Source organism: Brassica napus, chromosome C1 (assembly GCF_020379485.1).
Source record: "Brassica napus cultivar Da-Ae chromosome C1, Da-Ae, whole genome shotgun sequence".
Lineage (NCBI taxonomy): Eukaryota > Viridiplantae > Streptophyta > Magnoliopsida > Brassicales > Brassicaceae > Brassica > Brassica napus.
Genome location: NC_063444.1, coordinates 7,105,537 through 7,120,126, shown reverse-complemented (window position 1 = coordinate 7,120,126; position 14,590 = coordinate 7,105,537). Strand labels below are relative to the sequence as shown.

General features: G+C 39.5%; 2 protein-coding genes across 2 annotated transcripts; both read right to left on the bottom strand.

Moving 5' to 3' along the window:
- Positions 1 to 6,808: 6,808 nt before the first annotated feature.
- On the bottom strand, positions 6,809 to 8,638 carry LOC111215167 (two-pore potassium channel 3-like). The gene is made up of 2 exons (XM_022718515.2): positions 7,289 to 8,638; positions 6,809 to 7,200 (listed from the first exon to the last, which is right to left on the bottom strand). Exons 1-2 carry the CDS (start codon positions 8,449 to 8,451, stop codon positions 7,047 to 7,049), a joined length of 1,317 nt encoding a protein of 438 aa, XP_022574236.2. The 5' UTR covers positions 8,452 to 8,638; the 3' UTR covers positions 6,809 to 7,046.
- A 1,760-nt stretch (positions 8,639 to 10,398) lies between these two features.
- On the bottom strand, positions 10,399 to 14,355 carry LOC111215169 (GBF-interacting protein 1-like). Its single transcript, XM_048745464.1, has 9 exons — positions 13,997 to 14,355; positions 13,669 to 13,712; positions 13,458 to 13,572; positions 13,238 to 13,352; positions 12,634 to 13,142; positions 12,009 to 12,556; positions 11,811 to 11,915; positions 11,325 to 11,750; positions 10,399 to 10,951 (listed from the first exon to the last, which is right to left on the bottom strand). The coding sequence occupies exons 1-9, from the start codon at positions 14,178 to 14,180 to the stop codon at positions 10,661 to 10,663; spliced, it is 2,337 nt and encodes a 778-aa protein (XP_048601421.1). The 5' UTR covers positions 14,181 to 14,355; the 3' UTR covers positions 10,399 to 10,660.
- Positions 14,356 to 14,590: the final 235 nt, after the last annotated feature.

The following is a 14,590-nucleotide window of genomic DNA, read 5'->3' as shown; positions in this document are numbered from 1 at the left end:
GGGTTCAGGGTTTATCCAAAGGTTTAGGGTTTAGTGATTAGGGTTTAGGGTTTAGTGTTATTAAAATTTAGTTTTTAATGTATGATTTAGTGTTTAAAATTTTTCAACGGTTTACGGTTTATCCAAAGTTTAAGGTTTAACGTTTAGGGTTTGGGGTTTTTAGGGTATAAGATTTAGTATTTTGCTAACGGTTTAACAATATTTATTTTTATTTTTTTTTGTAACTATTTTTATGTATTTTAATTGTTTTATTTAAAAAATATAATCTAATTTGGAAATTCAATTTTGTTTCCTTTTTTAAAAGATATCAAATATCAAATACTCAAATACTATTGGACGGTGAAACTAGAGGTTCACTGTAAACCCAAGAATTTCTCTACATATAGGGGTTTCGCTTGTTTGCTAGTAACGTTAAACAGTATGTTTTACATTAAACGCAGAAATATTCGGTAACGTACTTTACGTTTTGTAACGCAAATCAGCAAATTTGGTCATTTACAATTTATTTCATTAAGCACTAATTAAAAGCTTGTGAGTAAAGAAGAACTTAGGCAATATGTGCTTCGTCCTATCACCTTTTATGTAACCGTCCTTGAGCTGAGCAATGCACGCAGCATTGTCCTCATACATCACGGTTGGCTCTTTGTCCTCGGACATCCCGCAATCAGCTCGGACGTGTTGGGTCATCGACCTCAACCAAACACACTCGCGGCTGGCTTCATGTATGGCCAAGATTTCCGAGTGATTAGATGAAGTGGCCGCGGTGGTTTGTTTCATGGAACACCATGATATGGCCGTACCTCCATGTGTAAAGACATATCCTGTATGTGATCGAGTTTGATGTGGATCTGATAAATAACCAGCATCATCAAAGCCAACTAAACCATCTTTGTTATGGTTAGTATAAAACAGACCCAAGTCTTTCGTTCCTTGCAGGTAACGAAGAACATGTTTAATCTTGTTCCAGTGCCTCTGGGTCGGACAGGAGCTAAACCTAGATAGTAGTTTCACGGCAAAGGCTATATCAGGCCGTGTGTAAGTTGCCAAGTACATTAAAGCTCCTATGACACTGAGATATGGCATTTCGGGACCAAGGACATCCTCATCGTCCATCTTGGGACGAAAGGGATCAGTGTCCAGGCCGAGGGATCTCACGACCATGGGACTGGTTAGTGGATGGCAATCGGCCATATTAAACCTCTTGAGTACCTTTTCTGTATAAGACATTTGATGCACAAGGATACCATCATTTATGTACTCAAGCTGTCATCCCACACAGTATTTTGTTTTTCCGAGATCTTTCATCTCAAATTCTTTCTTAAGGTATTCAACCGTTTGGGAAATCTCTCCAGAGGTTCTAATGATGTCCAGATCATCAACATAAACTGCTATGATCACGAATCCTTTGTTTTCGAATTTCTTAATGAAAATACATGGACTGATAGGGTCATTTCTATATCCCTCTTTTACTAGGTACTCACTGAGTCTATTGTACCACATCCGTCCGGATTGTTTCAGTCCATAAAGAGATTTATTCAACTTAATACAATGTTGTTCTTGAGAACTCTCTTTGTTTTTCAATTCAATACCTTCTGGGACTTTCATATAGATTTCATTATCCAGTGGACCATATAGGTATACGGTTACAACATCCATTAACCGTAAATCTAGTCCTTCTCTCACGGCCAGACTTATTAGGAATCTGAAGGTCGGAGCATCCACCACAGGGGAGTATATCTCCTCATAGTCTATTCCAGGTCTCTGTGAGAATCCTTGTGCAACAAGTCGTGCTTTGTATCTCACAACTTCGACTTTCTCATTTCTCTTTCTCACAAAGACCCATTTGTATCCCACTGGTTTGATATCATGAGGTGTCTGGATTATTGGACCAAATCCACCTCTTTTTCTCAGTGATTCTAACTCCACGTTTATGGCTTCTTTCCACTTAAGCCAATCAGGTCATTGCATGCATTCATATATAGACGTGGGTTCATGATCCTCATTATCCATAAGTTCAAGTGCTACTTCATAAGCAAATATATCATCCATGTCGACATGTTTTCTGTTCCACTGTTTCCCAGACGAGACATAGTTTATTGAGATCTCATTATTATCTGGACCATCAGTACCATGAAGCAAGGCGTCCCAGGCAACATTATTTGGCACATCAGGGCCGGCCACATCAGTGGCATCAGTACCGGCCAAGTCTAAAGCCGTTGGGTCGAACGCGGCCACATCTCGGGCTGGATCGGCTGCGGCCATGTCTGGTGTCTGAACAACCTCGGTTTCATTTTCTGCACCTTTCTTTGTTTTCCGAGGGTTCTTATCTTTGGAACCTATTGGTCTACCACGTTTTACACGTTGTCTAGACTCTGTAGCAACTTGATTGCGTCCCTCTTCAACATCAATTCTTATTGGTGCATTAGCAGCTGGTATGTATGACTTAGTCACACTTTTCGGGTCAGCAAAGGAATCTGGCAATTGATTAGCTAGCTTTTGTAAATGTATAATCTTTTGAACTTCTAGATCACATTCTTGAGTTCAAGGATCTTGCCAAGATATGGATGTTTGATTCCATGAGATTTCTTTTACCATTTTACTGCTATCTCCCCCTAATGTTGGAAGTTTGGATTCATTGAAATGACAATCCGCGTATCGAACAAATCACCTGTAGTTGGCTCAAGATACTTTAAAATAGTGGGGGAATCAAATCCAACATATATCCCCATCCTCCTTTGAGGTCCCATCTTTGTTCTCTGTGGTGGAGCAATTGGAACATAAACGGCACACAGCCAAAAATCTTTAGATGAGAAATCTCTGGCTCGTGATCCGTAAGCAATTGTGATGGGGAATACTTATGTTCACTGGATGGCCTGATGCGTATGAGCTCGGCCGCATGAAGGACAGCGTGTCCCCACGCTGAGACCGGAAGTCTCGACCTCATGAGTAATGGTCGAGCTATGAGCTGTATGCGTTTTATAAATGATTCGGCCAGGCCGTTCTGTGTATGTACATGTGCCACGGAGTGTTCCACACTTATCTCCATGGACATACAGTAGTCATTAAACGCTTGGGAAGCGAATTCACCAGCATTATCTAGGCGTATAGTCTTTAAAGGAAAATCTAGAAAATGAACTCGTAATCTAATTATCTGAGCAAGTAACCTGGCAAATGCCAAGTTTCTGGTCGACAGGAGACAAACATTCGACCATCTAGTGGACGCATCAATGAAGACCATGAAATATCGAAATGTCCCACAAGGTGGGTTAATTGGTCCACATATGTCTCCTTGAATTCTTTCCAGAAAGTTTATCATTTCCTTAGTGACTTTGACTGGTGATGGCCTAACGATAGTTTCCCTTGGGAACAAGCAACACAAGATAGGTGCTTAGGGATAATTTGTTTCTCTTTAAGAGAATGGATGTTTGAGTTCATGATCAATTTACGCATCATGGTCAAACCGGGATGGCCAAACCGGTCGTGCCATAAAGTGAAGTTGTCGATTGCCTCTTTGTTAAAAGTGGTATTGGCCTCGATCATACTGACTTTAGCATGGTAAAGACCAGTAGATAGTGCGGGAATGGATTCTAAAACTTTCTTATTGCCATGGACGATTTCAAAGATTTGAAGGCATTCTTTGTTTCCTTCGTCTGTGGTTTCAATATGAAGACCATTCATTCGAATGTCTTTAAAGCTTAGTAAACTTCTCTTAGATTTGGGTGAATACAAGGCATCTGATATCTCAAGATGTGTACCCATAGGCAACAGGATGTTAGCCTGGCCATGACCCTCTATGAGACTAGCTATTCCCGCAATGGTGGAGATGTTGGCGTTTTTCAGAGTTAGATTTATGAAGTATCTCTTATCTTTTAAGATCGTGTGGCTTGACCCACTATCCACAACGAGTACATCCTTGTTCTCGTTCATTTCTAAACAAGATTCAAAAAAATGCTACTTAGAGACTTCATTTATAAAAACCATTTCATTTCTTATTAAGATTTCAAGTTCAAAGAAATGACAACATAGAAACACCAAAACATAGAATTTTTAGATTACAAATGTCGAAATCAATCTTCAGTCTTTAAGACAATCTGAAGTTTCATAATCCATAAGATCGTCCTTTTCATGATCGAAGTCATGTTCAGCATCTTGATAAGTCATATGGGCTTCATGATTCTTCCCTTTCAAGCTCTCTTGATAGAGGTCAATTAGATGCTTGGGAGTCCTACAAGTCTTAGCCCAATGATTGCTCATTCCACACCTATGACACATGGATTTCTCAGATTTAGTCGAGTATTGAGGTTTGAAAGAAGATCCACGGCCGCGACCATGACCTCTTCCAAATGAGCCACGATCCCGTCCATGGTCTCGACCATTTCCTCGCCCGCTGCCAAAAGATCTTCGACCACGGCCACGTCCATTCGACTTGTCCCGACCATGGCCATGTTGGCCGTTTCCTTGGACGTGGTTGGACTCATTGTTGTCCTCAGTCGCGTGTGCTTCAGGTAGTGGAGCCGATCGAAGAGGTCTCATCTGACTGTTTCTCATTAGTAATTCATTGTTCTGCTCAGCGAGCAAGAGACAAGAAATAAGATTAGCATAGGTTTTGAAACCTTTCTCACGGTACTGTTGTTGTAACAATACATTGCTTGTGTGGAAAGTGGAAAAGGTTTTCTCAAGCATATCCTGATCCGTAATACTTTCACCACACAGTTTCATTTTAGAAACGATCTTAAACAGTGCAGAATTATACTCGTCCACAGACTTATAGTCTTGGATCCTGAGATTCGTCCAATCAAACTGAGCTTTTGGTAAGATCACCGTTCTCTGGTGATCATATCTCGATTTCAATTCAGTTCAAAAATCTAGTGGATTCTCAATGGTTAGATATTGATCCATGAGACTCTCAGCTAAATGATGACGAATGATCAAGATGGCTCTGTAACGATCATTTTCATTGGCATTATTGTTCTCGGTGATGCATTCACTGAGACCCTTGGATTTCAGGATGATCTTAGCATCGAGCGTCCACTGAAGGTAATTGTCTCCAGATAGATTTAGGGCAGCAAAATCCAGGTTATTGATTTTCGACATCTGAAATCATGGATTAATATTTTAGATCTTTTAGTAATAGTCTTTAAGTTTAAACAATTAGGGTTTTTGGTTCAAACAATCAAACAATGCCTCACGGCCAAGATCTATGCCTTACGGCCAATGAGTAAGCCGCACGGCCAAGTTAAGCCACACGGCTATGGATGCATTCGGTTCACTCTTATGCATTTAGTTTGTTATGTAATTGCAATCCTAACATGGTTTCTATCAGTTTACACGAGATGCAAACAAAACAAGAAACCTCTCGGCCAAGAAACAGAACAAGCAACACGGCTATTTGGTTTGATTCAATGTCATTCCTAGAATAAGTTCTAAGTGCAATTGCAATCAATCAATATGATCAGATTATTATGGTATGAATGCAACAAGGCCACATGGCCACGAGTATGATCAAGTCTAGAACAGTTTAACCTAATATGTAGTTTTCGATTTCGATTTAAAATAATCTTAAACTAGGTCATTAGGGTTTTGGTTTAAACAAGCAAAACAATTAGATTCGAGTTTAAACATTCCTACCAATAGTTCTAGGTGATCAAATCAACCAATCAATGTTCAATTTCAAACAATCAAAATCGATTTTCAGAATTAGGGTTTTAGGGTTTCGATTTGATTAACAAACAATTTCAAATTCAGGATGATCAATTCAATTTCAATCAATCAATAAGTTTTTAATCAATCAATATTTTTTGAATTAGGGTTTAGGGATTTTCGAAAATTTGATCTTAGATCAAAGGAATTTGATTTGAGATTCAAAACCTTCAAGGGTTTCGATTTTAATTGATCAATAGATCAATCTCGATTTTAGGGTTTGGGGATCGAACTTATAGAGCTTCGATTTATTCATCTAGGGTTTGATCTATTATCCTATGGCTTTATCTTAGAGATTAGGTTTTAGGGTTTTATTCTTTACAATCAATCCAAATTCTATTCTCATATTCTTAGAGTTCGAAATACCTTTAGGTTTTGTAGATTGTAGAAACCGGACCACCAAGAGAGAACCTCGAGCTGGACAGGAAAGAACGCGAGCTGGACTGATGCTGAGAACGCGCGCCAACTGCTACCGGGGACGTTCGTCGGCTTCTATCGGGAATGCGTGTCTACGAGCTGGAGCGGAGATCGTCGGATGCGAGCTGGTCCTTCGGGAACGCGAGCTGGCTGAGATCGTCGGAGTGTTGAGCTGAGACGGAACAAGGAACGCCTCGGGTTAGGGTTCGTCGGGTTAGGATCGCCGCCGGCTTAGGGTTAGGATTTTAGGGTTTTGGTTTTGGCTCAGGTTGTTTAAGAGTTTCGTGTTGATAACGTGTTTAGGATTTAGAGCTGTAAGTTTCTGTGTGTTATTAATGAATAAGTGTTCCCTTTATATATGAGTTACAAGAGAGATAAATGGAAATACAAGAATATGAAAGATTACAAATCATAAACATAAGTAAATTAGGAAAACTAGAAGAATGGAAAGTTTTTGGGCCGCCTCTCTCTCATACTCGGCCGATTCTCTCTCCTGCAGTTTGGGCCTCTAATAGATCGGACCGGTTATGGACATCCATCAATTGATTTATAAGATTTATAGCGTATTTCTTGAGTGCAAACGTAAGGTTTTTTCTAAAACATTCCAAATACTGAAACTTTGTGATATATACCCGTAGTAAGTATATCATTTTTGTTATTTTGTATATGTTATATGACCGAACAGAGAAAGTTCGTATCAGACCATTAATCATCCAATATATATATATACATTTAATGAGTGAATCGAATCCTGGCTTAACCAAGAAAGGCAAGACCAACGACCATAAATTAAAGATCGGTCCAAACTTGGTTTAAGTAAACCAGAGACTGGATGACTCATCAATTATCATATTACATATTAGCATTGATCACTACTGTAAAGTGTAAACTAAAGCTAAAACAAAACAAAAAAAAAAGTTGCAGAGGAATCAATCTCCACTGCTACTATCCAAGAGATCTCCAAGAGTAATCTTTCCATTGCTGCATCGGTCGAGCTTGTCAAACTGTTTAGAGATCAGAGTTATGTCCTTATCTGTTATTTTCCCCATCTCCTTCAGTTTGTAAATCACATACTCCGCTTTACTGCGAACACACACACATATCTCTAACATTAGAGCTAGCTAGCAATCAAGGAGTGTGTCAAAGCATATAAAATGGATAGGCCTAATACCTCACACAGCCATTGTTATCGATATCTGCAGCGAAGAACTGAGAGACAGACATTGCCTCACAAAGCACTTTCTTAGCCCTCTCTCTATTTCTCTTATCAACTCTCGCCTCAGCCAAATACAAAAAAGCTCGAGCCACGGCTAATGTAGACACAAGCAGCCACACCGCAGCGAAAAGCCTACCGGGCAACGTCTTAAAAGCCCTGTCTCCATAACCAACAGTAGTAACCGACATAACCGAGAGATAAAACGAATCCAACCAGTCAATGTCTTCAATAAAATGCATTATCCCCACACCAAGAGCAATGCACAAAACCACAACACCTAACGCTAAACCCACTTTCAACCTAATCCTCATCCTCCCTTTCTTCACGTCGATTATATACGACCTCCCCTTCTCCGGCTCCTCTCTCCGCTTAGCAGAGTCCAACATGTAGCTCTCTTGAAGATCAAGAACGTACGAAACCATCCCACTAAGCAGAATATCGATAAAACCGAACCCAACGAGGACAAACATGATCGAGAACAGCTTGGTGACGACGCTGTTGGGCGTGATGTCTCCGTAACCGATGGTGCACATCGTGACAATGCAAAAGTAAAGCCCATCGACGACGGGATGGGTTTGATCGACTACGTAGTGGTCACGGTTCAGCGAGTAGATAAGCACGCCTAAGGAGAGATAGACGACGAGAAGAGCAAACGCTTGTCTCACGACGGAGCGCGACGACGGCGACGCGAGATCTTTCTGGTGAGGAATCGGGAGGTGGAGATCGTTGATCACGGACATCGCCGGCGCGGTTTTGGATCTGTGGAGCGCGTGGCCGTGGAACAATGGGTCCGGTCGTGGTGGTGGGAGGAGGAGAGGAGCTAGCGATGAGGAGTCGGAGAAAGTATCTCCGGCGGCGGCGGCGGCGGCGGAGGAGGATGACGACGGCGATTGAGAATCGAAGTATTGAGAGGAATAATCTCGCGGCGAGCGTGAGGAAGGTCCGAAGATTAAACGGTCTTTGAACTCCGACGGTGTCAACGGCATCGGGATAGCGATTTTGTCGTCTTCCGGTAAGGGAAACAGAATCGGCGGCGGTTTTTTCGATCTTGGGCTAATCATGTATCGGAGTAATGGGTCTGTGTTGTTGCTATTACCGCCACTTCTGTCGTCTGCCATCTTTTTTTATGTTTTCTCGCCGGAAAATAGTAAAACCGGTGGTGGCTTTCTGATTTTGAAAGTGACGAATTTATAGGAAAGTGGCTTTTGTTTTAGTTACAAAGCTAAGAAAAAGATCTGTGAAACTGAGAAAAGGAAAAACGTTATTACACGGACCCAAGTACAAGCAGAAACTTTATTACATTTTTATACAGACAAATCAAAATTGTTTTATGTATATGTATGTATATATGTACATTAAATATGATATGCACAAAATAAAATAACATTGATACTATTAAGCCAATTTTATTGCAAGATAATACGGAATCTTCGTCAGTAATAAATTAAGATGACGAAATAAACACATGCTGAATGGTTTTTTATTAGGTTTTCTTTTAACTATTTGTAAAAATACCCTTTGTTAAGCCTAAATTGAGTTTTAAACACATCGTATTATTGTAATAGGATGAGCCGTATTGTGAATTTAAAATATGTATCTTTGTTTGTATTTATGTATATAGGATTCTTGAGTTGGGTGAGAAAGTTCGGGGTGGTATTCAATCCAGGAATTTGAAAGAATTCATAAAGAAAAATTTTTGCAGTATTTTCAAAGATTCGATGAGATTTTAATGCATTTATCTAATTCCTATGCTTACTTCTATTATTGATTTTAAAAGAATATACATAAATTTGATAGAATACTAATTCCTCTAAATTCTATAAATTTTCAAATCCTTGTATATTTAAAAAAGTAACAAAAACTATTTTATTCTTAAAACTGAAAGAAAAATAGTAATTAGTACTACATAGTTTATGGATTGTAGCAATTTTATTAAAATCATAATACTAATAAATTAAATATATGGATCATCTAAACCCATAGCATCTCTCCACATATCTTCTAACTTCTGCCATAGTTTTTTTTCCAAATATTTGCATTTTCTTTATCTTGCTCTTGTGTTCGTAATGCGAAAGTACACAACCGAAAGTCTCAGAAGGCATCTTGATTTGTTTAATAGACACTGGGTTTCTTCAGTAACAAGGCAACATTGACTTTATATTTGTTAATTGTTGTTCTTTATATTTGTCGGTAACTCATTAATTATCATCCATAAAGGTCTCTTCATTCTTCACGTACTTCTTGAAAAATGAGAAGTAGAAAAATGCTATTGTTTGTGTTTTCCTACGATTCATTACAAATCTCTGCATAAGAGCAAAGAATTGACCCTTTACATTTATACATGACATTTTCCATTAAATTTTTATCAAATACCATTACTACAAAATCTATCAAATATTGAATAACAATAGAATTTAAAGTAATTAAAAGAATGATTCCAAATGCTTAATCCAATAACAAAAAATTTTAAAAGAATTGATGAAATCCACGGTTGAATAACAGTGGAATTTAATGGAAACTATAATTCTATCAAATTTCTGAATCCAATACCCCACCTAAATTTTTTTAATGGAAGGGTCATGTTGTAAAGTTTAAAGAGATACTAGTATTAAACACTCCTCGAGCGAATAAAAAGTGTCTGCTTTGCTTGACAAAACGGCCCGGCGTCTTTTTCTTATTTAATGCGAAGAATCGACGATGTCTCGATCCACGGAGCTAAGAAACGATTAAACGGCAAGATGTGTCGCTTTATCAAAATCTCATATGACGTGGAGTAGATAAGTACAGCTCTCTGTATTACCAAACATAAACACATGACTGGCTGCTTTATCGTTAACTAAAAAAGTTCATATTATTACATAACTTATCCAATTGCAAAACTAGTGCATGATCACATGGTTACAGTTTGGTATTAGTTTTGGATTTCATATAGTAATCATTTTTCTATCACCATGCTTTTGACCCATAATTAGTTTTAGGATTAAATTTGGCTACGATTAACCTGCAGTTAACCAGGACGAGCCAAGACAAACCAATCCGGACAAAGACCGGTTTGGGCAAAACGATATTTAAAGTAAGTCTTATAAAAGAAAAGGGATGTCAAGACTGAAGAGTTAATTGGTAAGAAAAACAGAATTTCTAGTAATACAAGAAGGTTGGTTAGCATCTAAACAAGCCAGCCACTGGAGGTCTCTAACAAACCCCTCATAAGAACACACAAACACAAACACACACACAACGCCATTTTCACACCTCGGAATCATCCCACTGCAAGGGGGAAAGAGAAAAGCAAAGGCATGGAGAAGGATTTGAGTGATTGATTTCTGATCAGTAGTTGTTGGGCCATAACTGTTGGTGGGTCTGTTTAGAAGCATCTCTGGCGTTTTGTTGTTGTTGGTGATGGAGATGATCTAGTGACATTGAAGCTTGTGAATGGTAATGACTCCCATAGCTATGTCCTCCAAAATGCTGTTGTTGTTGTTGTTGAGATGGCTGCTGCAGTAGTTGGGCTTGACGGAAACCAGGAGGCTGTTGATTCTGATGGCTGTAATATCCACTTCCTGGAACCACACGTGAGTTGGATTGTTGTCCTTGATGCCATGCTGCTAAGTGTTCGTTCTGCGTTTCAAAACAATAATAAATGAAGCCTGCCATTTTAAAGGGTTGCAAAACAGAGATGGCCACAAATAATCAAAATTTTCCAACCAAAAACCAAACAGAAATTTGTCCAAAAACTTAAATAAACATGAATTTCACTATTTTTCTTTTATCCAAAACCAAACTTAACTACAAACCGAGATGAACTCATCTGTTTCAAACCAAACTGAGCCAAACAAAAATTCATTATAATTCGTAATAAACCAAGAGAAAGACCGGAATGGTTATAAAACCAAAATCAATAAAACGCTCCAGCCAACTAAACCAAAAGAAACAGAGTTTTAAATGCTCACATCAACAAGATTAGAAAACTGAGACGAGTTTAGTGGTTTACCTGCTGTTGAAGTGATGATGCCAAGTGATTGCTGTCCCTAAACTGCGAGCTCAAGACATCTTCATAGGAGTTTGGAGCGCTTGTGGAATTCAAAGGGAAGTTGCTACTCAATGCGGAGCCTCCACCACCAAAACCATAGGCAGAGGGGGGAGGAACAGGAGGAGCAGTTGCTTGAGTCTTGTATTGCGGTAGCATAGACTGATGATGGTTACCAGACGGAAAAGCTTGCTGGAACGCTGAAGGCATGTAAGGGTTGTAACTCTGTGGCATGAACGGATAGCTCATCAGATTACCATAATGCCCTAAAGGCATCCCAGGCTGATGAGAGTATGGGTTTAAGGCCAGGTGTTGAGCAAGTGCTGCTGCTTGTTCTCCTGCACCACTGGGCATTGCGTTTTGTGGAGAAATACTCGAAGCCCTTAGTGCCTGCAAGATAAATCGTGTAAGCAATGGTATTAACAAGAAAGCAAGGGAGAGGTTAACTACCTCAGCCATGGAACCGCTAAGGGAAGAGGGAGTGGGATTGTTATATTTTGTTGGGAAAGGTGAGTAGTGAAGATCAGGTTCTCTTGCATCTTGAATGCCTTGATGCTGAACATTATGAAGGCAAAAAAAACATGGTTAGATCTTCTGAAGGAACCTTTCATTGTGTGATGGATTTTTGTTAAGGAGATAGATATTTACCATTGCGTTGGGGAAGTTATCAAGACTCTGCATCTGTGGGTTTGTCTCTGATGGAGGATTCAACTGTTGGCTGTTTTCAAATCCATAATCTGGAGGTGATGAGAACTTGTACTGATGATCTTCTTGAAGAGGAGGAGGTTCATGTCGCGCTGCTTCTTCTGTTTCAGAATCCGAGGAAGCATGGTAGTTCCTGGCGGTTGAATCGATTTGATATGATGTTTGTTCATCAGTACCAGCGTTCCTGAGTTCAGTGAGTTGTTCTTCTTCCTCTCCATAGAAGTCAGACTCAGGGTGTCTGAATGATGAATTATCTTCTGTTTCTTTTGTCGCCTCCAAGCTATCATTCAAGCCACTACTAGCTTGGCCAGATCCCAACCCCAAGCCAAAGCTACCAAACATCAGGTGTGAGCATTCTGAGGTATGAACTTGTAGGTGACTTGGGATTATCACCGGAGGTTTGTCTTCTTTGATTAATGTTTCATGGTCTTCTTCGTTCTCTATGGTTAGTTGCTCAAAACCAGTTGCAACAGATGCAGAAACATCTTCACCTGAACATAGTGGAAACAGACATCAAGAACATGGACAAAGAGGAAGAAAGACTCAAAACAGAGAATCGAACTCTCACCTCTATTTTCCTCAAAAGCATGTGGCTCCACTTTGTTGTTTTCGTCTTCATATTCCGAGGAGTCTCTAGCAGCATCATCATCATCATCATCAAGCAAATTTCTGTTGGATACTGAAGCAGGTGGAGATGCAACTGGCACGTCATCCAAAGGAGTCTCATTCAGATGCTGAGGCTCGCTAAATTGGTCAACAGGTACTTCAGATTCAGCAGCTGGTTTCAAGAGAGAAGAAGATGTTGGATAAGAAACGACTTGCTTCTGAATAGAAGGCCATTCATCCTTCAACGGAGCTTTGCTTCCACTCTCTTGAGTCTCTGTTGATCGAGGCACAGCAACGTTCTTCTTCTGATGAAGAGGCCTACCCATTTTCACAATATCAGCCATTGTTCTCTGCCCGGGGTTGGCATTGGCCCAAGCGGATTGATACGCAGGAGTTGGCAGCGAAGATGAAGTAACTCCTTCAGTCGAACCCGCTGGTTGTGCTTTCTTAACTTCAGAGTTAGTAGGATCACTGCAAAGCAAAGGAGATAGATACTGTAAGCTAACGCACACAAAATAATGATATTTTAACGATTATGAAAAAACAAAAGAACACATAAGAAGAACCTGTTGGGTGGAGGTTGGCGCCCAAGGACACCAGGTGTTGAAGAAGAGCCAGCCCAATGGTTACGTGTTCCGTTCTCTCTTCTGTTTACAGGTACACTTTGAACACTTGCCCTCTCTGCACCAAAATTCAGCAACAAGCTTAGACATTTTGTTCAGATTAATCAACCACAATTAAGGGAAGACGTTCTTGCAATAATAAAAATTGCTAACTTGTAATTACCACTGGATTTAAATCTGTTCCCACCACCTCGAGAGGTGTTGTAGCCGTCATAACCGCCGCTTCTAGCACCGCGATTGGGTGTGCTACGTGTCCAGGACTCTGCTGGATCTTTGGTCTGAGACAAAACAAGCGAGAATAAGACAAAAAGAATGAACTCATCATCTGAAAACTATAAGACATTAGATCATTAAACTATCTGCAAATAACTAACCTCTTTCTTCTTGTCTCGTTTGCTCTTCACCTCGTGAAAAGTATCTGAAAAGCATTATAAGAAACTCAAGCTCAGAATATCAAAGGGAGAAGAAGAAAAAAAAAATGATTTTTAATGTTCTTTCCAGAAAGAGGTAACAATGAAAAACTCAACCAAACCCCAAAAAAACATTACTATTTCAAGAAACAAAACATAAAAGTTCTGACATTCTCTTACACAAATTCTTCGAAGCCTAACGACAACCCTTTGAGGTTTGAGTTACTTGGGCAGCTCTAGTTTAACTAAACAAACTCAAAAGCTAAAAGCTTGAAGAAAGAAAGAACCAAACCTTGAGAAAGAAGACGACTAACGGTCTCGTCAGGATCCATATCGCAATCCACAAGCATCGCGTAGATCTCCAAGTCAGAACAGTTCACGATCTCTTTCAAACTCTCAACCACCTTTCTACTAGACGCCGGAACACCACCCGTCTTCGCGTTACTTACGTCGCCTCCGCCGCCTCGACCTCCCATTATTCTCTCTCTAACGGATTCAGATCTGAAATCGAAACTTCTTCTTCCTTCTTCTTCGAGCTTGTGATTCTACGAAACAGATAAGTGATTCTCGATGATGCCTCTCTCTCTCTCTCTCTCTCTTTTATTTCTTTTGCTCTTTGGGAAAAATGGCAAAGATTCAAATTTTTGGGAAACTAATGTAATGGAAAAAATGTTAATTTGGAGATAAGCACTGTTAATTAACTAATAATATTTTGGTAGGTTATTTACTTTTTAAAGGTATTTTTAATAATTTTACATATTCGGTTTAATGTTTGGATAATGATGAAAGTAATTTACATATTTAGAAGTACAAGTTGTTGTCTGAGATTCCATTGAAATTATAATTGAGATTTACAATTCGGATTCTAACGCGTGGAGAGAAAGAA

What these genes read in the sequence shown, in the direction of transcription:
- LOC111215169 (XM_048745464.1), bottom strand. Translation starts at nt 14,180, where the DNA reads ATGGGAGGTCGAGGCGGCGGAGGCGACGTAAGTAACGCGAAGACGGGT. An exon ending in TAGTCGTCTTCTTTCTCAAG is followed by an intron (nt 13,713 to 13,996) that starts GTTTGGTTCTTT and finishes AATGCTTTTCAG; the next exon opens with ATACTTTTCACGAGGTGAAG. An exon ending in TTAGCGGTTCCATGGCTGAG is followed by an intron (nt 11,751 to 11,810) that starts GTAGTTAACCTC and finishes TTTATCTTGCAG; the next exon opens with GCACTAAGGGCTTCGAGTAT.
- LOC111215167 (XM_022718515.2), bottom strand. Translation starts at nt 8,451, where the DNA reads ATGGCAGACGACAGAAGTGGCGGTAATAGCAACAACACAGACCCATTA. An exon ending in GATAACAATGGCTGTGTGAG is followed by an intron (nt 7,201 to 7,288) that starts GTATTAGGCCTA and finishes GTGTGTTCGCAG; the next exon opens with TAAAGCGGAGTATGTGATTT.